Source organism: Sinohyriopsis cumingii, chromosome 5 (genome assembly GCF_028554795.1).
Source record: "Sinohyriopsis cumingii isolate HCF-2022 chromosome 5, ASM2855479v2, whole genome shotgun sequence".
Classification (NCBI taxonomy): domain Eukaryota; kingdom Metazoa; phylum Mollusca; class Bivalvia; order Unionida; family Unionidae; genus Sinohyriopsis; species Sinohyriopsis cumingii.
Genome location: NC_142965.1, coordinates 83,470,650 through 83,492,843, shown reverse-complemented (window position 1 = coordinate 83,492,843; position 22,194 = coordinate 83,470,650). Strand labels below are relative to the sequence as shown.

At 33.8% G+C, this 22,194-nt stretch overlaps 1 protein-coding gene across 1 annotated transcript in view; it reads left to right on the top strand.

Annotated features, from left to right (window-relative positions):
* LOC149799640 (receptor-type tyrosine-protein phosphatase delta-like) overlaps nt 1-21,044 on the top strand; it is a 172,271-nt gene extending 151,227 nt beyond the window's left edge. The window contains exons 20-22 of the mRNA XM_089958980.1: nt 1,196-1,310; nt 13,230-13,299; nt 15,762-21,044. Coding sequence (XP_089815106.1) covers nt 1,196-1,310; nt 13,230-13,299; nt 15,762-16,853 — 1,277 coding nt within the window. The 3' untranslated portion in view covers nt 16,854-21,044. The remainder of the gene's footprint in view (nt 1-1,195; nt 1,311-13,229; nt 13,300-15,761) is intronic.
* The last annotated feature ends 1,150 nt before the right edge of the window (nt 21,045-22,194 follow it).

Here is a 22,194-nt window from a genome sequence, read left to right as displayed (position 1 = left end):
CTTATCACTACTTTTGAATGAATGCTCACATAGTGTTGGGTTTTCACTTCAAGACGTTTCATACTATTGATCCTAAATTAAATTATGCTGGTCTGAATTTCCATCTTTTGTCCAAACTATTAACTATGTCCAGCGTATGTTGTCTATGATCGAATTATTAATCATGTACATTGCATGTGGTCTGTGTCCCAACTATTAGTCATATCCAGTAAGACACTACGTTCTTGAATTTATCACTTGGCAACAAACTACATGTGATCAAGGTTATATACCTATCCCCAAATAAGGGTCACTAAATGGAAACATAGAAAATGAACCCTGTCACTGATTGTTCATAAATCAGTAGCAACTTAAAAGTTTAGCAAATTTGCACAGGTTAAAGATCATAGACTCATCTTTTCCAAAACACAAAGAAATGTGTTGTGTTGTTGAATGCATTTATTCAGCATGACCCAATTATTCAGCTCACACCAGGAAATATATGGCAGAACATAAATCACTTTAAATTCTCTAAGGTCATTCGTACTTTTCAGTTGACTTTTCATTCACAGGACTGATATTGTAATTTCAATATAATTCATTATTTTATTGTAGAGACAAAAAATACAGTCACTTAGTGCCACAATGCACCTAGGTAAAAAGTGATGTAATGATTTTTGTAATTTTGAATTTTGCAGTAAGCATTGATTTTCAAACATAGACATCATTAAATTTATGTCCTGGAATAATCTTCTGTGGAGTCTCATAATTCCCAATTTAATTTAGCCACAGATTAGATGAAAATTGGAACTCCTTGAACAGAAGTAAATTAACAGTATTGAAAACCTTTTACACAGAATTAATACTTTTGAAATACCAAGTAGTGTTATTCACCAGTTTCTATAAGGAAGTGTACTGGTTTACAAGTTTTAAAAAATTTGCCCCCTCAAGTAACAGTCATTTGTTGTCTGGCATATTGGAAATTCTAGCAAGAGAATTTTATTCAATAGGACACGACTTTCACCCAAACATATCAAAACATTTTCCATTCCAGTATAGCATTGGATAGAATTCCCCCTTTATGCAGATTTGAAGAGTTTATTTAAATCTGTTGCCCAAGCATATTGTTCGATAAACTTTGAGAAAATTCTTAGCTTTATGCATATACCAAATGTTGTCCTATTTATTCATTGTCCTGTCCCCTTTCTTTCCCCAGGTGTAGAGCCAGGGGAAGCACGTCAGATGGAGACCGTTTCAGCAGGAGCACTTGCAGGCATTCTGATTGGTGTTGTCATCATCATTGTTGCATTTGGGCTTTTCATCTATTACAGGTACAGTTCTGTATAGCAAGAATGTCAGTAATTCATCTGTTACAGGTACAGTAGTGTATGGCAAGAATGTCAGTAATTCATCTGTTACAGGTACAGTTCTGTATAGCAAGAATATCAGTAATTCATCTGTTACAGGTACAGTTCTGTATGGCAAGAATGTCAGTAATTCATCTGTTACAGGTACAGTTCTGTATGGCAAAAATGTCAGTAATTCATCTGTTACAGGTACAGTTCTGTATGGCAAGAATGTCAGTAATTCATCTGTTACAGGTACAGTTCTGTATAGCAAGAATGTCTGTAATTCATCTGTTACAGGTACAGTTCTGTATGGCAAGAATGTCAGTAATTCATCTCTTACAGGTATAGTTCTGTATAGCAAGAATGTCAGTAATTCATCTGTTACAGGTACAGTTCTGTATGACAAAAATGTCAGTAATTCATCTGTTACAGGTACAGTTCTGTATAGCAAGAATGTCTGTAATTCATCTGTTACAGGTACAGTTCTGTATGGCAAGAATGTCAGTAATTCATCTCTTACAGGTATAGTTCTGTATAGCAAGAATGTCAGTAATTCATCTGTTACAGGTACAGTTCTGTATGACAAAAATGTCAGTAATTCATCTGTTACAGGTACAGTTCTGTATGGCAATAATGTCAGTAATTGATCCATTTAACTCCTTGCACAAGATGAATTTTCAACTTCTGTAAAATTGGTGCAAGTCATGCAAGACACATATTGCATGATTTGCCAGTTAAATCTCAGGAATACATGAATTTTATAACAAGTGCATGTTCCCAGGCACCTCAATGTGTATTAATAATGAAATGTATTTTGAGCTTGTGCTTTTTTGCTATGCTTGCCACAAAGGCATGGGGTAAAGAAATTGTTTTTCATTCCATCTTTCCATGTTTCCATTAATCCAGCTTGTGAAGGCTTAGCATCTACATTTGTTATTAAATTGGAACCAAATTTGCCTTGAACATTAAACTCAACAAACTGATTATGAGTACATTCTGCACAAATATCTTAGAGTTATGGCCCTTGATCATCTAAGCATATGCATTACTAATGCACAACTTTGTAAATACTGTAACTTCCACATTTATTATTAGATTTCAGCCTCGTATGCGCTCACATATCATGTTAACAAGAGTTTAGATGATTTGATGACGAAAACCCTGTGAACACTAATGCCTGAACTTTTATTTTAAGCTAATTGTTTTTCTCCATTAACTTTGCTTTGTCCAAATCATGAAGCATCTTTCACTGCACTGCTTCATACTGCACAACATGTGTTACTAAAAATAGTATCATCTGTTAGGAACTACTTTTGATTATCAACAAAAAATGTTCATGTAGCAGGCACCATAGCTTTTGATTTTTTAGATTTGTATGTGGATAAGCTAACCAAGCTGGTTGGTCTATCTGAAAGTAGAGATGATAACATTTAAGATGTGGATGAGTTCAGAGTCACAAAAGAAAGCTTCAACCAAGCAAACGACTAGCATGAACATGCCATTTTGATCAATTAAAAAGTTATTTTGGAGAAATGTTAATAACAGTTTGCAAATTGAATAGTTCAGACTATGAGTTGTAGTCTAGAGGGTCTTTAAAATAGCATAGCTAAAGGCATATTAAGGCCAAGGTCTCTCTCGTCTCTCTGAGACACCCCATTATACAAGTCAGTCCAAACATTAAACTGGAAAGCAATATGGAAATGAAGAAGGCAGGATTTTGTAGAAAACGTAGAGTTCCAGAGCCAATAAACCAAGATGACGAAGAAGCATTATTCTGCTGGCAAAATGGCTGTCACACTGCAACTGCTTTTAAATTTTCCATTTTACTTCTTTGAGAAAATGTTTGAATTTATAGTAGCAATACAAGTCATACATTTCATGCAAATAGTTGGGGTCCCTCCAACAAAGTAAGAGGGCATAAACATATGCTGTCTTAGCTGGTAATAACAGTGGAAATAAATATACATACCTTTTTTCACCTTGAATTTCCTCAGTACAGTATGTACTTAGATATTTCTGCTCAGAATTACATGGGTTTCAAAATTGATCCACACCATGAAACTGTTCAGCAATTTTGACTACATTTACACACATCTTCAAATGAGAATTAACTGTACTCCAAAACAAAATGAATTTGATATTTTCTAACAAACAATATTTAATCCTACATATTTATGAGTGTTTCAGTTAAAGGAATTTCATATTTTTTCACCTATTGATTCCAAATTGTTAATGACAGAAAAGAAACACATGTGCAGCTGTATCAAGGCCAGTCCCTCCAGCAACATTGAGATTTATCTTCAGTGAATGACTAAGTGCTCAATTTGCTACCAAGTTCAAAGGTCGCTGGGTGGTGCTATGTGCACATTAGTACTGTTATTTTTTAACCTACAGTTGTGTATTTACTTTCGGATCCAGCACAAATTCAATTACTTTGTTTCTTGTAGTGTGTTCTTTTTATTAGTGACAGCCTTAGGTAGAAAAGCAAAATGAGCATATAACAAAAAGGTTTTACTAAATTTGCATGAGAAAATATGAACTTGAGTTTTCCTATCATCAGAAAAACTTGTGATTAATCTCCCATACAAATGCAGTTACCTATAATTACAAGATTATAACCAACTTTACTAATAAACTTCCCATCAAGAAGAGCTTCACTTGGATATTATAGTTATTACCCTTGATCATAATAATAATAATAGTAATAATAATAATAAAGAAGCCCATTTTAGTCAACTGACCAATCTTCCATGAGGCCTTCTACAATGATATTTGTATATATATATATATATATATATATATATATATATATATATATATATATATATATATATATATATATATATATATTGCACAATTTTTACAAAATGAGGTGTCTTTAGACAACAAATGCTGTTAAAAACAATTGATCTACTGCTACAATAAAATTTGTACAAGGCTTCAAAGATGGGTACATACAAGATTAATATAAATAATAGTAGCAAACGTGTCAAACACTATAGGTGAGTACTTGATAACAATGTTGTAAAAAGTAGTAGTGCTAAATTAAACAAAATCATACAAGTGACTGTTTCTGTAGATGTTGACTAAGAATCATTTTAAAAGTGTGGCATGTGTCAGCTGACTTTATATAAGGTGGTATGGAATTCCATAGTTTGGCTCCAGAAAAAGCAAAACTCTTCTTATAAAACTCTGAATTTGGTTTAGGTAAATATAACTTGTTGTTTGAGATGGATCTTAGTTCATACATATGTACATTTTTAACAAATTAAAAGTGACATTTAAGATAGTCAGGAGCCCAACCATGCAAGGGTTTATAGACTAGTAAACCCTTCTGAAACTGAATTCTTTGCTGAAATGGAAGACACCTTAGGGTTTTAAAAAGATTTGTTGATGGTGTATCTAAATCAAGATCAAGAATAACTCTAGCTGCTCTGTTTTTTGAAATTTGAGTAATCTTTCCTGATTTTCTGTACCACTTATACCCCAGATAGAACAACAATATTCTAGGTGTGTAGATATCTTTCTCTTTTCTGGAAGGAAATAAGATTTTATTCTGTTCAAGAGATGCAGTGAATTAACTGTTTTAATGAACTTATCAACTTGTATTTTCAGCACATGGTGCCAAGTAGTTTTTCATTTGAGACTGTTGTATATCTGTTCCTTTTATCATTACTTTGAAATCATTTTTCTTAACTTTTACTCTAGCTTGACTACCTATGATCATGCCTTTTAATTTGACTGCATTTATTTTCATACCATTGTGTTCATTTTTTTTTCTCCAAATCTTGATTTAACTTAGTGCTAATCTCATGGCCTGTTGATCCAATGTTATATAATGTCATATTATCTGCAAACATGTTGTGGTGGATAGCTCAATGTGATATGGTAAATCATTGATGTACAGCAAAAAGAGTAATAGTCCAAGAACTGATACTTGTGGATCACCTGATTTTTTTTCAGTTTTTTATCTGAAAGTTTATTTAAAATTGAAACTTTTTGTTTGCCTTCAAGATAGGATCGAAACCAAGTTAAGCTTTCGTGGTTAACTTCATATATGCTGAGCTTTTCCAGCAGGATTTTTTGTTTTACAAGGTCAAAAGCCTTTGTAAGGTCAAGAAACAATGTCTACAAGGTTGCCTTGATCTGTTGCTGTTAACCAATCATCCTCCAGTCTAGTTAGTGTAGTCTGGCATGAATGTCCTTCACAAAAGCCTGATCATTAACTTATGCCAGGTAGTTTCTAAATTCATTACAAATTTGTCTTTTTAATACCTTTGAAATTATGATAAAACTGATATAGGTCTATAGTAATTCATAACAGAAAGATCTCCCTTCTTACACATTGGAGTTACTTTTGCCAGTTTTGGCCTGTTTGGACAAATACCTGTGGAAATACTTGGGTTGAAGATATACACAAGTGAAGGTGCGATCAGTTGAGATGAGAGTTTTGGGAATTTAGCACTTATATTACCTGGACCTGTTGCTGTTCTGATGTCAAGTTGATCTAATTCATTTAAAATGAATTCAAGGCTTTTTTTGGGGGATTTTCAAAGCACCCTAATCTTTGCTAATTTTTGAAGAAATATGTTCATTTAATTCATCACTGGAGAATCTTTTAGGAGCTGTGAAATCCACAAGTTTGTCATTTATATTCATGAAGTAATTAATGAGTGCATTTGTGATTAAAAGAGGTTCTTGCATTGCATCACCATTTTCATCACTAATACATATAAATGGCAGGTTATCAACAGATTTGCCTCTCAAGTCAGAAGGTTTTCCAGAGTTTTCTAGTATTATTTTTTGTAATATTATCTGATATTTCAGTGGAATAATAAGTTTTCTTTGCCTTTTGAATCACTGACTTGGCTCTGTTTCTCCATAATCTGTAATTGCCAGTATCTTTTAATTAATGAAATCTATCCCTTGTCTTAATAGCATTCAGTACATCAACTGTATAACAGTTTGATTGATCTTGTTGCTTGACTCTCTTGAAATGAATAGGAGCATGAGTGTTCAATGTGTCAGTAAACACTTCTAAATGTCAAGAGCATCTGATGGGTCATCAAAACATTAAATTACTGACCAAAGTATATCTTTCCGTTCTTTAAGGAATATTTGTGAATTAAATCTTTTGTTATTTGATACTTTATATATAAGTGATGATAAGTTTTACTTTTTTGACTTAATTTTCATGCACAGCTTATAGGAAAATGTTAACTTCTGGAATATTGGGGAACTGTAATTTCTATAATATTGTCAGCATTGTTAATATATATGTCATCAATTAGTGTTTCAGATAGCACTTTTATCCTAGTGGGTACATGAACTAGCTGTTGATAATTCAGGCAATTCATGGTTTTAATCCAGCTTTGATTGGCTTCATAAAACAAATTGTAGTTGAAGTCACCCACTTAACAGACTTCTTTGTTTTCCATATACCGAGTTTCAAGCTTATTTTGAAATTTAGCATATCAAGTATTGTCAGTGTTTGGTGGTTTATATACATGGCCTTTATGGTTTTTGGAAATTATGTCTCATATCAAGCCAGATTATTTCCATATCAGTTTCCTCAAGATCATATCATGTTTGTGAAAGAAATGATATCCTTAAAGGTAAACAAGAAGTCCACCATCCTTTTGGAAAAGTCAGTCTTCTTTTTGAAAACTAGTTAGGAATTTTAAGTTCATTATCATGGAACAGTTCAATGTAAGGTTTCACTGAAAGCAAAAATATAAATTATGGAATTATTTCCTGAAAGAAGTAATTTGATTTCATCTAGTTTTGGAAAAAGATAATGGATGTTCAGATGGCTACCTTTTTGCTTAAGGCACTGATTTTGAGAGAATTCTAAGTTTTGATGGTTTTGAGATCAATGATTGGGAATATCAGAGTTGATATTTTCACTGTCGATATATGAACCATGATATTCCTCTAAATTTTCTTCTATACAGTGTCCTTAATCACGACTATCAACTGGTTTTTCCCAGGAGAATTTTCAGTGACTCTTGAAACATTAACACATTCAAGAGTTATGTTAGTAGCCGTTAACAAATTATGGTCACTTTCATTGATGGAAGCACTTAATGGGATTGTACCCGAGGTAATTCCATGGAATCATTGTGGTATCTCTAATTTGTTTCCTGTCATCACAGGAAGAATTACACTTAGTAGAGTTTATGGGATGTTTTGAAGTTTCTGGAAAAATGTGTTTGGTTGTTAAACTTGTAGCCCCATCTTCAATGCCATTTTCCTAATACTGCATATTTGAGTGGAACATCGTGCAGTGTTTTGCCTTATGCCCATATTATAGACAGTCATGACACTGTATTGTGCTTGTGTGTCTGCATGATTGCTCTTTATGCCCTCATTCAAAACAGAAGAAACATCCCCTTGATTTCTGATATTGGTTAGAACAGTTTGCATGGTCCCAATTGTTTGTGATCTACATTTCTATGCCTTTTAGAGGCATCGTAGCTGTCCTTTAGTATTGGAAAAATCTCAATTACTACACTTAGAAAGTGGGATAAACCCTTCTTATTTAGATGAATTTTGTCTTTCGCCATTAAGTGTTCCAGAACTAATCCAGACTTGGTCACGAATCCATGTTCAGTGTCTATCATTTTGTGATTCCACTCCTGACATAGATGTTGAATTGGAGCAATTCAACTCATGAATGTCTGTCAATTCTTGGGCATGCACTGCATAAAAAGACTGGGCAGTTAGGATTTTCCAGGTATATATTGTTTAGGATGTTATAAAAATTGGTTTCCATCTGTTCAATATAAACATACTGGCATGCAAAATATTCTGATTGTTTCCCATGATAACTTAATGTTTCAGAATAAATTTCTGCAGCTATGAGATGAAAATTAGTTTCTGTCTATTCTTTATAGTTAGGCCCCTGAATAAGTAAAGTATTTGTGGATTTATAAAGATTCACTGTAACTCTTTATGACTGCAGATTTTCTGGTAAATTCAGAATTTTAGAAGATGAAGCCATTATGCTTGTTATCAGTTCCTTGACCATATCTAGCTTTACACTGCAAACAGTTATAGAATCTGTGTTGTACTTTGGACTGTAATTATCATCATTTGACAGTTGTTTTGTGGGAGTAATGTACATTTCACTTTTAGAGAATCCTGAGAAGCTGCTGCCTTCTAGTGAGATATCTTGAATCAAATACAATAAATTGATAGAGTCTTCCATGGTAAAAATTTAAAAACAGTGTTATTTCTTAAGGATCTGTTATCATATTTCAAACAGAGTTGGGCTGAATGTTATGAAACACAAGAACAGATAGAGATATAGAGAGAGATCTAGTTATATAGATATAGAGATCTAACTATCTATCTAGATATCTATCTCTCTCTCTCTCTATATATATATATACCTTATCTCTATACATCTCTATCTATCTCTCTGTCCATCTATCTGTCTCTCTCCCTATCTCGGTGGCCTGGTGGTTAGAGCATCCGCCTCGGATGTGGGAGGTCGTGAGTTTGATCCCAGGCCGAGTCATACCAAAGACTTATAACAATGGTACTAACAGCTGACTCGCTTGGCGCTCAGCATCAAGATGATAGTGTTAGGACTGAGTGGGTCATCATGCTACATGTCTGCAGCATGATTACCCAGTGCTAGATATCACTATAAACTGTCACTCTGCAGACATCATATTGATATGACTGAATTTTTTTAAAAAGTTATGTTAAAAATCAAATCGCACACACACATATATATTTGATTTAATCCTATCTGATTTAATATATATTCTAATTTAATTGTTGGCAGTTTAAAAAAAAATTTCATTACATGATATTGTAATGTAAATGTATTCACTGGAGATGATATTTTTCATAAACAACCAAATTTTGTCCTAGATCCTGACCTTGATTCAAAATTAGTAGCAGCCATATATGTTCTATTTTTATTTTAAAATGATTGGTTGTTGTCGAGGTCATGATGGGACTATGTGATTAAGAAGTAAACAATTTTTTAAATTTTATTTCTTAGAGTAAAATGATTGGTCAGGGTCATCATTGTTAGGAGTGATATAAACATGATCACATGACCCCCCTTTTGATTTCAAACTTGGGGATTTTTGAAACTGCATTTTAGACTATGATACAACCTTTGTTTTAGAGAAATATTCTCAGTTGTTCGGCTTTCTTCTTTACGCTGTAAAGTGTTGTCGTTTGAAGTTATTTGAAATTACTTGGATTCAAAAGGATTCTTTTTTTTCTTGGAAAATATGTGCTCATGTGAAATTCTTGAACAAAGACAGCTCTTATAAAAATTTATTCAGATTTCCAAAACCAGAGTGATATTTGTTGTCTTTACAAGGAACTGTAGACTTAAACACACTACAGATTACAACATATGTCATTGTCTTCCATCTTGGATTCCTTGCTTGCTGGGACTTTGAATTTGAAATCATCAGAACATTTTATTATTAGGACTTCTAAAATTGTATTCGTGGATTATTCTTGGATTTGATTATTAAAGCTGTAAGTTCACCTTTTTTCCCATTTTTACAGTATTTTTCCAGGGAAATAAATTATTATATTTTTAAAAGCGTGTTGTTTTCACTCTTGTGTTACTGTTTATTCTAGCCTAAACACAAAACATAAGAATATGTACTGGCTTATAAGCTAAGTCCAACTACAAACATCATAGACCCATATCTGCTATCTCCTAATGCATTGGCAGATTTATGTCTTTGCAGTTTTGAGGAGTAATCAGTAGAACAAAACACAGATCCTGAACTGCAATCACATAATGCAGTGGCAGATCATGGTCTGTGTTTGAAGTTGAACTTGACTTACAAGTCAGTTCACATGGTAAGTTGTCTGCCATCTTTTGAGTCAGTTTTTTTATAATCATTTTACTTATTACTTACTTCATTATTTATTTATTTTTCTTAAAAATAAATTAATATTTGTCATTTATGCAGATGAGGCCGATTTTAATACATATTAAGTTATGAAAAGATCTAGGAATCTGTAAACCCGCCATTTTTAAAAAAATAAAATCTGTTACAGTAGTGTCCACACTGACCTTTCAGATCTTTTGGGCCCTCCGTTTCATTGATTAATTATTTGGTCACCTTGTTAGAAACATTTTTGCTATTACCCTTTTAAAACAACTTGTATATTTAAAATCCACTGCAAATTCCAATGTATGTGGTTTAAAGAAAATATAGAAGACACAAAACATATTTTATTGCCTTTAATTTTAATGTTATTATTAATTTATAATGAAACTAATATTTTAAAGAAATATTTCAAATGAAAAACACCCCTTTACATATGTTGGACAGAATATATTAACAGAGTGACTGCTGCATTTCAAAATGTGATCATATTTTACAGTATGGAGCTTGTTTACTGAAGAATATATTCCTTATATTGATATTTAAAACCAAGTTTCCATCATTTGCACAGTAAATATACAAATTATCCTTTGCAAAATGAGAGTGAGCGATAAAATTTGCAGACTCTAGACTGGGATGTTCCTAATTATACACTTCTCTTTGTGTTCATAATATTTTCCAGTTGACAGAGATCCAAGTGTCCTACGAATGATTAAATTCTCTTTCTTTCAAAATCCTTAGTTCTGAACCTCACCTTTCAATCTAGATTCACGATTGATTCAGTCTGTAGGTATGGTGATTTTATAACTACTTCACAAATGTTTGACTGCTATTATTCAGTAGAGAAGCATACACAGGTCTTTTATTAGACTATTGGGCATTATGGATCTGTTAATCCTAAAATTGAAAGGTAATATAATTTACTAAGGTGAGCCATCATTTTTGAGTAAACTTTATTTTTAGATGCTGATCTAAACACCTGTATTAATGTAATTAAACTACTGCTTGTATTTTTTCTCTTTATCTCCTTTGTGTAAACTACTCAATCAATACTCCTGGGGTCAACTAAAGATTAAAACTGTCATTATATTCATGCAGGACAGGATAAGTGGCAACACATTAGTGGACGTTATTTTCAAAGGCAGAATTAATTTATATGGAATTATTTTAACCAAAAATATTTGAAAAAGTCAAATAAATTTTGCTAAAACGAAATTTTGTTCACAAATTGCAAAGTTGAGACCAACAGTTAAAACACTCCTTCGAAAATCATTTTCAAAAATCTCCTTTGTTTCTAATTTATTGTCATGATTCATCAAACATATTACAGTTCCCTGGAGAATTGTAGTGGTACTCACAGTTCCTGTTCTGCTTGCTCTGGTGGCCTAGTGGTTAGTGTCTGCCTTGGATGCAGGAGGTCATGGGTTCAATCCCTGGCCAAGTCATATCAGAGACTTTCAAAAATGGTACTAACAACTGCCTCGCTTGGTGCTCAACATTAAGAGGTTAGTGTTAGGACTGGTCGGCCTGGTGTCAGGATAATATGACTGGGTGGGAACATCATGCTACATGTCTTTAAACTGCCACACTGCAGATGTAGGGATATGACTGAAAATTTGTTAAAGCCATGTTAAAAATTAAAAATTAAATGCAGAGTTCTTATTCTGACTGTAGGGCTTCAGAGGCATTTACTGTCAGCTCATTTACTTAATGTGTTTGGTATTTAATGTGTTATGGCATATCAGCACAAAAAGGTATTTAGTGCTTAGACAATTGTAATCTGGTACCTTGCCCAAGGACACGCCAAAATAACTGACCCGGGCTAATCTGATGAATCTGATTCAAATCTATCCCCTTTCGGTTGAGAGTCATGCATATCAAACCTTCCTTGCAAACTGAGTTTTCAAACCATCTTGTTCTTGAATTTTCTAAAAAGTTAGAGAATATTTATTTATATATACACTTACCAAACTATGTGGACGGCTTTCAGGGTAGTGAGGAATCTAATCAGTTTCAGGATGAAAAGGTCAAATGTCAACGATACTGTAAGAGTGTGACTAAACGGAGGCAATGATTTCTACAGAATATCATTGATTCAGCATCACAGACCTGGACTAATTTTTGTGGATGGCTTATACTTAGGAATAGGAAGAAACTTATTACTGTTGGAGTCAAATTTAGTACAAGTAAATGTCACTCTGACAGAAAACAGAATGATGGCCTTTTTCATCATAACTTTAAGTTATAGACCATGTAGCTTGATGTATGAAAGAGGTATATTGTATTTGTGGTTAACAGGACATAAATGACGATCAGGCTCAACGAAAAATGTTTTGCAAATTAACTTTTATTCTAGTTCCATCACTGAACTTAGTGAAAGGCTTGCACTTTGGGTAACAAATAATCCTGTGTATTCTGGTAACTAAAAGTCAGAGGTCATGGTAATAATAACCTCCAAAGTCAACCATGTCCTAGCAGAGCATATATAGAGGAGGTTAATGATGCACCATTTACTTGTAAGTTTTGGCTTTCAATTTGGCATCAGTCTTTTTTTTTCTTATGTTATATCCCATATCGCACTCTTTTGGACAGTGTGGTTTCTATGCATCTGCAGAGATAAGAGAAGGATTACAAGTATATTGCAGGCAAATCAGATGTAGTGCAGATTACAATCTGGCTTGTTAAAGAACGACTGTTGATTGGTTTTGTTTGTTTTGGTTTCCCTTTTACTGCACAGCATTACAAGTATAGGTTATTTAGTGACAATGCAATTGGAGTAAAGTGTGTTGCCCAATGACATGCTACTGATGTGAATCTGGCATGCATTGAGCTACTATGGCTCATGTGAACCATTATTGACTAAGAAGACTATCAAATAACCATATAGGATTTGACTAGCATTGATAATAAATATGTTTATACTTGAGTGTAGAAGATGGAGGTACAACCAAGACCAGAGGCCTGTCATTGTGATTGCAGATTATTGGCAGAGACATTGTATTGGTTTTTATTTGTTTATTTTTAGATTGTCTCTCCAGCGTCCACTTCAAAGTGAGGACCAAGATCACATCTATGCAGAAATTGAACCCATTAAGGTAGGTATACCGTATTTACCGCATATGCTGGTACACGTTAAAATAATTATTTTTTTTCCTGTCCCAGAACTTACGGTGAAACATTCTTTCACTTTGGTCATATGTCCCAAGACTTAAGAAACGAAATAAAATTGTATTGCATTTGTGCTTCCCCCCACCCCACTGCATGTTGCAATAAAATAGATAAATAAAACGTTGAATTGATAGTAAAAAGAAAGAAACTAACCTTGTGTTGTTATCATTTATTCCTTTTTTCAACATGAGCATTTAAGAATAAAATATTTCCACGAAATCCGTAAGCGTAGGATTCCATACTATAGCGTGTATCAATTATGTCCGATACCACACACCACGTTGTTCACATGAACATTGAGAAGCAATTGTGTGTGGTTGTGCTCCAAAGTTTGAACATGTTATCCAACTGAAAACTGGAGCCAACAAAATCGCAAACTAGAGGAAAATAGTCAACCGATATCTTGAAGACGCCATTCACGCGTGACACGGTGTTGGGTGCAAAATAATCAAGATTGAATTATATCCAGGTCTATATGTCGCAAATAAAAATGATCATTTGAAAACACATTCACCTAAGTGTAATTGACAATCTTTTCACCAGCTTGGGTTACAAAGTTATCCTTACTATTTAACCGCGGACGTCAATGATACTTTGTATTAATTGCAACCACAGATGCCAAACACATAAAACATAGAAGCCCTGGTGGTGAATAAACATGACTGGCAGCAATCAGTTAACTCCTTCTTTGAACCTACCGACAGGACATCAAAGACAAAAGGTGATTTTTATTACAAAGCAAGCCGATCTCAGAAGCCGACTGTGGTTACTTTTGTTTTGTTTCTTTTGTAAAGGATATCAATACAAAGGTTATTTTATTGCAAAGCAAGCCGACATCAGAAGATGACTGGATTTTGTGAAGTGAGCAGATTTTTTTTTTGATTTTTTTTTTGTTTAATACACAAAGACGGCCAAGATATGGAAGCAAACTTGGGTTCCTTTTCAATTATATTCACGGGAATTTTGAAAATAAATTGAAACAATGGAACAAATTTTGACGCAATATAGTGCTTTGTGCACAGATGTCGATGAATTCGCAAACGAGAGGGAATAATCAACCGATATATTGAAGACAACTGCCATTCACGCAGGGCACGGTGTTAGGTTCAAAATAGCCAAGAATAATTTTTATCCAGGTCTACTGTATGACAGTATCTCGCAAAAAAAAAAATCATTATTTAAAAACACATTCACTTGAGTGCAAGTGAAAATCTTCGCCGGCGCGGGTTACAAAAGTATCATTACTATTTATCCGCAGACATCAGTGCACCTTTGTAATAATTACTACAAAAAATGCCTAGCACATAGAAGCCCTGGTGGTAAATAAACACAGTTGGCAGCCAACAGTAAACTTCTTCTTTGAACTTACCGACAGGACATCAAAGACAAAGGTTATTTTTATCACAAAGCAAGCCGACGTCGGAAGCCGACTTTGGACTCGGAAGCCGATTTTTTTTTAAAGGATATCAATACAAAGATTATTTTATTGCAAAGCAAGCTGACCTCAGAAGCCAACTTGGATTCTTTTACGTGTGCCGATTTTTTATATTTTAGCTTCGAATAAACAAAGACGGCCGAGATATGGAAGCTAACTTGGGTTTCTTTTCACCAGTATTCACGACATTTTTTAAAATAAAGTGAAACAATGGAACAGTTTTTAAAGTTTACAGTATAATGCTTCGTGCGCGAACATCGATGACCCAGCATCATCCAGAAGATTTGGAGCAAAATAAAATCACGTGATGAATAGATCATTTCGCCGACAATATGATCATTAACATGGATAAAACTCTAGTGCACTTTGATCGCATTCCTGGATGGACTGACTATAAGATGGGCGTCAAAACTAGTGCAGATTTGAAAACATCTGACTTTTGTCCTTGCAGTTTCCGCTTCAGGTGGTGTGTTGTCTCCAACATTTTTTCACGGTATGAGAAAGCTAAAAATATATTCATGTACCAAGATAATAGATCGTACGTGTGCAGGAGAAGGGTTGTGTTGATGAGATGCTGCTGCAGTGGATTGAAGAGTTTTATGTCAAGTAAACAGTTTTATATTTTATAAAATAAAATTTCAGTTGGAGTGCAATTTCCGACATGTAATTTTCGAATGATTTAAATGGTGTCCCACAACTTACGACTCGAAAAAAACGATGTGTCCCAGAACATAACAGTGCACAAAAAAATTACTTTTAAAATTAATTTATTGTGTCCTAACAAATACGGTGTCCCAACATATACGGTAAATACGGTAGTAACCTTTGTTACTTGTTTATTATGTTTAGATAATTACATATATATATAGAACCAAGCTGAATATGTACTCTGTGCATGAAGTTTTGACATTCTTGTTTCTTAAACAGGTCTTAAACATTGTTCCCTTTTTTCAGGCAAATGATGTCGAAAGTCCCAGCACAAGCTCTGGAGCAGTTCCACTACCAATGAAAAAGTACAAGAGGCAGTTAGGTGTCTCAAGTATGCAATGTGTGTCGATATACCTTGGTCGCCTGCTTGGCAAAGATTCCAGGCACTCTGCAGCCAATGATGCCATTTTCTTCAGCAAAGAATCTGAATCTGTGCGAACCAGAACATTGCCTTCAGTTCCTGATTTTCTGAATAAGGATTGTAAAGGTAACAGGAGAGTAACACATCAAAAATTACCATCTGCTCCTTTGCTGGTAGGCAATTCACAAGTGTCTTTTGCTTCATCAGGTGTTTTAGTGGAAATGCATGAAAGGGAAAATGTATACAATCCTCTGATGAAAACAGATTCAATACCATATGATGAACTTAAATTAGGAAAAACAGGTTTGGGTGCACACAATGTTACAGATGAGGGATCCTCTGGTGAAAATAGTTTTACTGGAAAAGGAGAAAGGGACAAATCCTCAAAATGGGGACAAAAGAATCATCGGTGTTATAAGGACAGACTTAACAAAGATTTATCACCAAAGCCCAATGAATTTGAAAATATAGAGGAAGACGACCATAATACTAAATTCGATACCATAAATTCCACAAGTCCAAATGAGACATGTAAACAAGACCATCATCATTTTGTGCTAGAAGCTACTGCAACCTCTGCAGGTTTTGAAGACGGTGCTAGACAATCTTCACAAAAACCTTTTCCACCACAGTATCAGATGAACACAGAGAGCTCTCGTGCTAGTTATGAATTGGCAAAGAATGTTTCAAATTTAGATAATGAATCTTTATCTACAACATCATCTTCACTTAGTCGCATGACACACAGTGGAATTCATCAAATGAACGACAACCAAAATTATCGATGTACTGAGTCTACAGACAATTCTGTAAATAATGAGGGTCATGCAGAAGACAATACAAAAGCAGATCATGATATTGATCACGAGGATTCCAACATTGCCTTAAAGAGAAATACTGGTTCCGATGATTATGTAGAACCTATAAAGACAAACACACTTTCCGAGTATTTAGAGATTATTCCTTGTGTTCCTTAAAGGACATCGTCAAAACAACAAAGTCGATTCAAATGTTAACAAGAACATAGTTGAAAGGACAACTTCAAAACAGTATAACCAATTGAATAGACAACTTCAAAACACTGAAGTCAATTGAAAGGACACCTTCAAAAGATACAGGTTTTGTTACATTTGAATAAAAAATAAACTTACAATTTAGCATTGTTTCCAGCCAATAGTAACCTAACATTTATTTCACAAGTTTTCTTGAGTTCAGTTTTTTATAATGATAGCACTGCACATCTTAACCCGTTTAAAAAGTTATTACCTGGTAATCTGGTAAATGACTATTTTTCTTACAGGATATGCAGTAATTTCATGCTCATTGAATGCATTTTTCTTCAATGAAATTATTTATGGAGTCATCTTACACTTTATCATAATCAGTATTAATCCGAAGTTGCAATTCAAAAAGACATTGTAAAACATTGTATTCATATACACCACCCCCTCGATAACTCGTGCCCCTGCTTATAACGCGGGGTCAGGCGTGGATCCCATTTTTTAAACTAGAAAATACCCCCAAAATTGTTCCATATTTGTTGAACTTGAAGAAAATCGTGATCAAAATTGGTAATGGAGACTTTGATGTATCGCTTGTTTTATTGTCGAAAATGGTAGATAGGACCTGGAAATTTTCATCAACACTATGAAATATCAAATTTAATAGGTCATACAATTTTTTACATTTTCTTTCCAAACAACATTCCTAGTACACCGCAATTAATGATATGTAAGGAAATTGCGATCAATGAAAATATCACTCACGCTGAGTGGAGGCAGTACTTTAATAAATAAATACAAATTAAATTTTTAAAAATTATCAGTTGTAATTTGTGTTCTATTTCTATCTTTTAGTTCCATTTAAGTGAAATCATCATAAATGCAATGTGTCCTCTTGTAATTAAATGTAAAATGCTTCAATCTACCGTAACAGCTATATCCGCGAGCGTTTCTTTGAGAGCCTAATTAAGTGCTGACAATGTTTTGATAACTGACTTCCGGAAGTATTTGTTGTACTGTTGCACTGAATTAAAAGCCGGCATCCTTTGTATTATCACATTAATTATGTCTTTTGAATCAAATAAAGGAGGTGGAATAAAAGAAAAGTTAAAAGGCACGAAAATCCTACAAACTTAAAATCTAGTGGCCTTGGTCGTATGTCGGGTGAACTCACTTCATTTGATCAATCAAACAGTTATAAATGTTATTGTGTATGTAACTTAAATTAACTGACTCTTTCATAACTGTGATCAAAGATAACAAGACAGCAAAGCAAAATGAATACTTCATAAAATAAAGAGCTCGATGTCACAGATACGGACCATTGAGGGCAAGCGAGTTTCAGAGAATTCTTGAACTAGGACTTAAGAGATACCCTCAAGGATGATAAGTTTCATTAATTCCAGTTAATTAATTTCATGACATCAATATTGTACTAATTCAGCAATACAAAAATTTCAACGAAGACGATTGTCTTACGAAACAAATTTGTGTTTTAAATAAAAGGAATCTTGTTTAGTGGTGTATCAAGAGTTAGTCTAGTTCCATGCTCTGTGGACTCCCGATTTGTCAGTATAATATTAAACACCATTGCGGGAATCAGACTCATCAAGAAAACAAAAGCAGTGATGTAATATATATTTTTTTTCGCATATACGTGATGGTTGTTGAAAACAGTTGGAACGATCTTTCATATGTTGGACATTTTGAAAATAACTGTTATTTAAACAGAATAACGAACAACTTCATTAGAAAAAAATTATTAAAAATTATCGACATGATTTTAAAAAGAGGATTTAGTCAATAAACAGCCCATTTCCCTAATGCCGCTCCCAACCCCATCCCTCACAGTTTTCTAGAAGTCACAGCGATCTTTTCTCAATTTTTGGAGGTCCCTTGGTAACTCGTGCCTTGCTTATAGTGCGGTCTATGTTTGTGGACCTCGTGCACGAGTTATCGAGGGAGAGGTGTAGTTAGAAATCATGAAAAAATGTATGCATATTTCTTTTGTACATTGTAGATCAACAACTTGTATATATATATACATATGTTTTATTTGTTGTTAATGAAATGGTTGATTTAACAATATAATAATTATATATTCATGAGAAGGAATTACATTTTACTAGGAAGCAGATACATCCTGTCTTTTGCCTACAATCGATTCTGCTTTGTTATAACATTGTCCATGGGAGCAATAGATTAAATCAATTTGTAATGAAGTACATGCATATAATTGTACTATCACCTAAAGAAAGGGGATCCATCGACATACCTGCCATAAAACCGGAATTATGTTCCAATGAAGGGCCATAGAGTGAGGGAATGATGTTTGCTGAATATGCTCCATTATAACACTGTCCATAGGAGCTGTATAGCACACACACTTATGAGTATGTTTTGGATTTTTAATGTAGCTTTAACAATCACATTGTGGCAGTTTATTTCAATGTCTATCTCTGGAGCATCAGACAGGTAGCATCATGTCCCACCCAGTCACCTTATTCTGACACTAGGCCGTTGAATCCCATCACTAACCTCTTAATGCTGAGCGCCAAGTTAGGCAGCTGCTAGCACCATTTTTTAAACTTTTTTTTGTGGTATGAATCGGTCATGGTTTGAACTTGCAGCCTCCCTCATCTGAGGCAGATGCTCTACCACTTAGGCCAACAGGGCAGTCTCACACACACACACTTATGATGAAGTACATAATGGATCCATCTCCATATATGCCATAGAACAGGAAACGTGTTATGATAAAGGGTCTGATAGTGAGGTTGTGCTGTATTTGTTTCTTTGCAGATCAATATATTTAAGCAGATAGAAACACATACATATAAAGGGTACATCACAGACAAAAACTGATGGACAACATAATTTGTTAATGATCTTGATAGCACCAAGATACATACATAAACTAATCAACAGACAGAATGTTGCATTAGTATGATTCATCGAATAATAAACCAAAACTGTTTCATATATAGACCGCAAAAACTTCATTCAACACACAAAATATAGATCCTATAGAGCTGACATGTGATGAATCTGCAATAACAAAAACACCATGGTTAAGATTATTTCACTGGTAAACAAGAAAAATGTTGATTATAAACAAGCCAAGGAATTCATCTCAGATAATAAAGGAGAACTTTATTGTTGTTGTATAGGCTTAGCAGTGAATGAAACAGATGTGTCTGCAACTATATATATAGGTCATTTCCAACTGCATAGAAGCCTCATTTGCCTTTGCATTACGTACTGGCAGATATAAGTATGCAATTTGTTAGGAGTATTCAGGACAACAAACATTAGCCCTGATCTGCTGGTGCATTATGCAAGAACAGATTAGGGTCTGTGTTGTTTGCAGTTGGACTGAACTAATAAACATGTTTATCTCCTTTATGTCTGAAGTCTTACAATCTGACTTATTTATTACTTGGATTATAATAATACAACCTTCTCTCCCTAAGTTTGATCAAACCGTCTTGTGTTTACAACAATATTGATATAAACACGTTTTAGCTTGAACTAAAATAATTGAGACTACACCTAATATTTACAGTCATGTATAAAAGCTTTAATTTGATTTATAATTAACGAAATCAGGTACCTTGTACAGTTTGAAATTGAATATTAATTTATATTCATTTAGCAGGATGCAAGCTTTCATGAATTTGATGGAAGAACCTATATAAAATATGCATTATTGTGTATTGTATATATACAACTTTGCAGTATATTCAAGTATTATATATTTAATAATGAGATATTGAAATACACAAGTAGGAGATATATGGTATCACCACAGTTGCATTACCACTTTCGGAACTATTTTCTTTTCCCCCTTACAAAAATTTATTGGCACTTGTATCTGTTATTTAAAGCCTGTTTATGCCTATTTCCTTTTTCTTCATCTTTTGATCCTGCTGTTTTCCTCCTTTCCTTACCATCTCCACATCAGTATGAACTAATCTTAAAATTTGTCAGCTGTAGACTCTCTAGTGTACATTTATGAAATCAATGAGGTACCATCAAAAAATGCCTACAACTTGACTTCAATTTTGTCAAGGCCACGCACAAATTTATGATTTAATGTACAAATTAATACAATAAGGAATGAAGAGCTCCTCACAATAATTAAAATCTTTTATTCTGAAGTTACAACCTCTCTGTGATGTTTCTTTATTACCCTACCACAACAGTATTAATCCGTGCATGAAATGTGTTAACAAAAGTAAAATCTGTTCATTTTTGTACAATCATTAATTTTATGCATGATATGTACAAGCTAAATTTGTAAAATGTCACTGTTCTAAAATTACTGAAAAATTAGGAACTTTTAAAAAAAAATGAATTAATGCAGGTGATAATGCAAACTGACCTGTGACAATACAGTATTTTCACTTCACTTGTGAAAAATTACCAAAGGTATACCTACTCAAAAAACACAAATATTCTCTCTATATTTTTGCCACATACGAGTTTGTTATATGCTCATTTGTGTCTATGTTAACATTACATTGTCAGAATCATGCAGTATTTTACGAACATGCACGTGCATGACATGTGTGCCTAAAGATAGTATATTGTATTAGGAACTACTTTGCAAACAAACCATGTACACTCATGTAGTAGATGCTTTAGGTTTGGATTAATTAAATTTGTGAATGAACTAAAGCAGCTGTTTCGTCCATTTGAAAGTATTTAACGTTGTGAATGGGTTCACCGAGTCAATAACAAAACATTCAAAGAAGCAAATAAATGAACATGATATTCGCAATGTCAACAACAAACGTGAGAGACGCAGTAATTGAAAATACCATTCTGAGCTTTAAAGATGATATTTAGGAGAATATTTCTATCTTTTCGCAAATAGAATGCTTAAGACTATGACGAGTGCTCTCTAGGGTCTAAAAATTAAAGCAAAGAAAAGCATATAGAGGCCAAGGGCTATCGCATATCTATCAGAGCCGTACCAATTTACAAGTCTGTTAAAATACTATAAACAAAATGCAAGTGAAGGTTTTGGCATGAAACTAAGAGCCTCAGCCAGTAACTGAAGACAACAAAAAAGTATTATTTCCACTGGGTAAATGGAGTGTCACACAACAGCTGCTTTTCAATTTTCCCTGTGTAACTATTTTAATACAATGTTATGCTAATGAGAGATGACACTGTATGATAAAGGTCATAGGTGGAGTCCCTCAAGTGATAGGGCAGAAGCATGTTTTCTTGAGCTGGTCATAAGAACAGTAATAAATATAGTTATATTTATGCATCCTGAATTTCCTCAAATTCTACTTTCTTAGTTCTT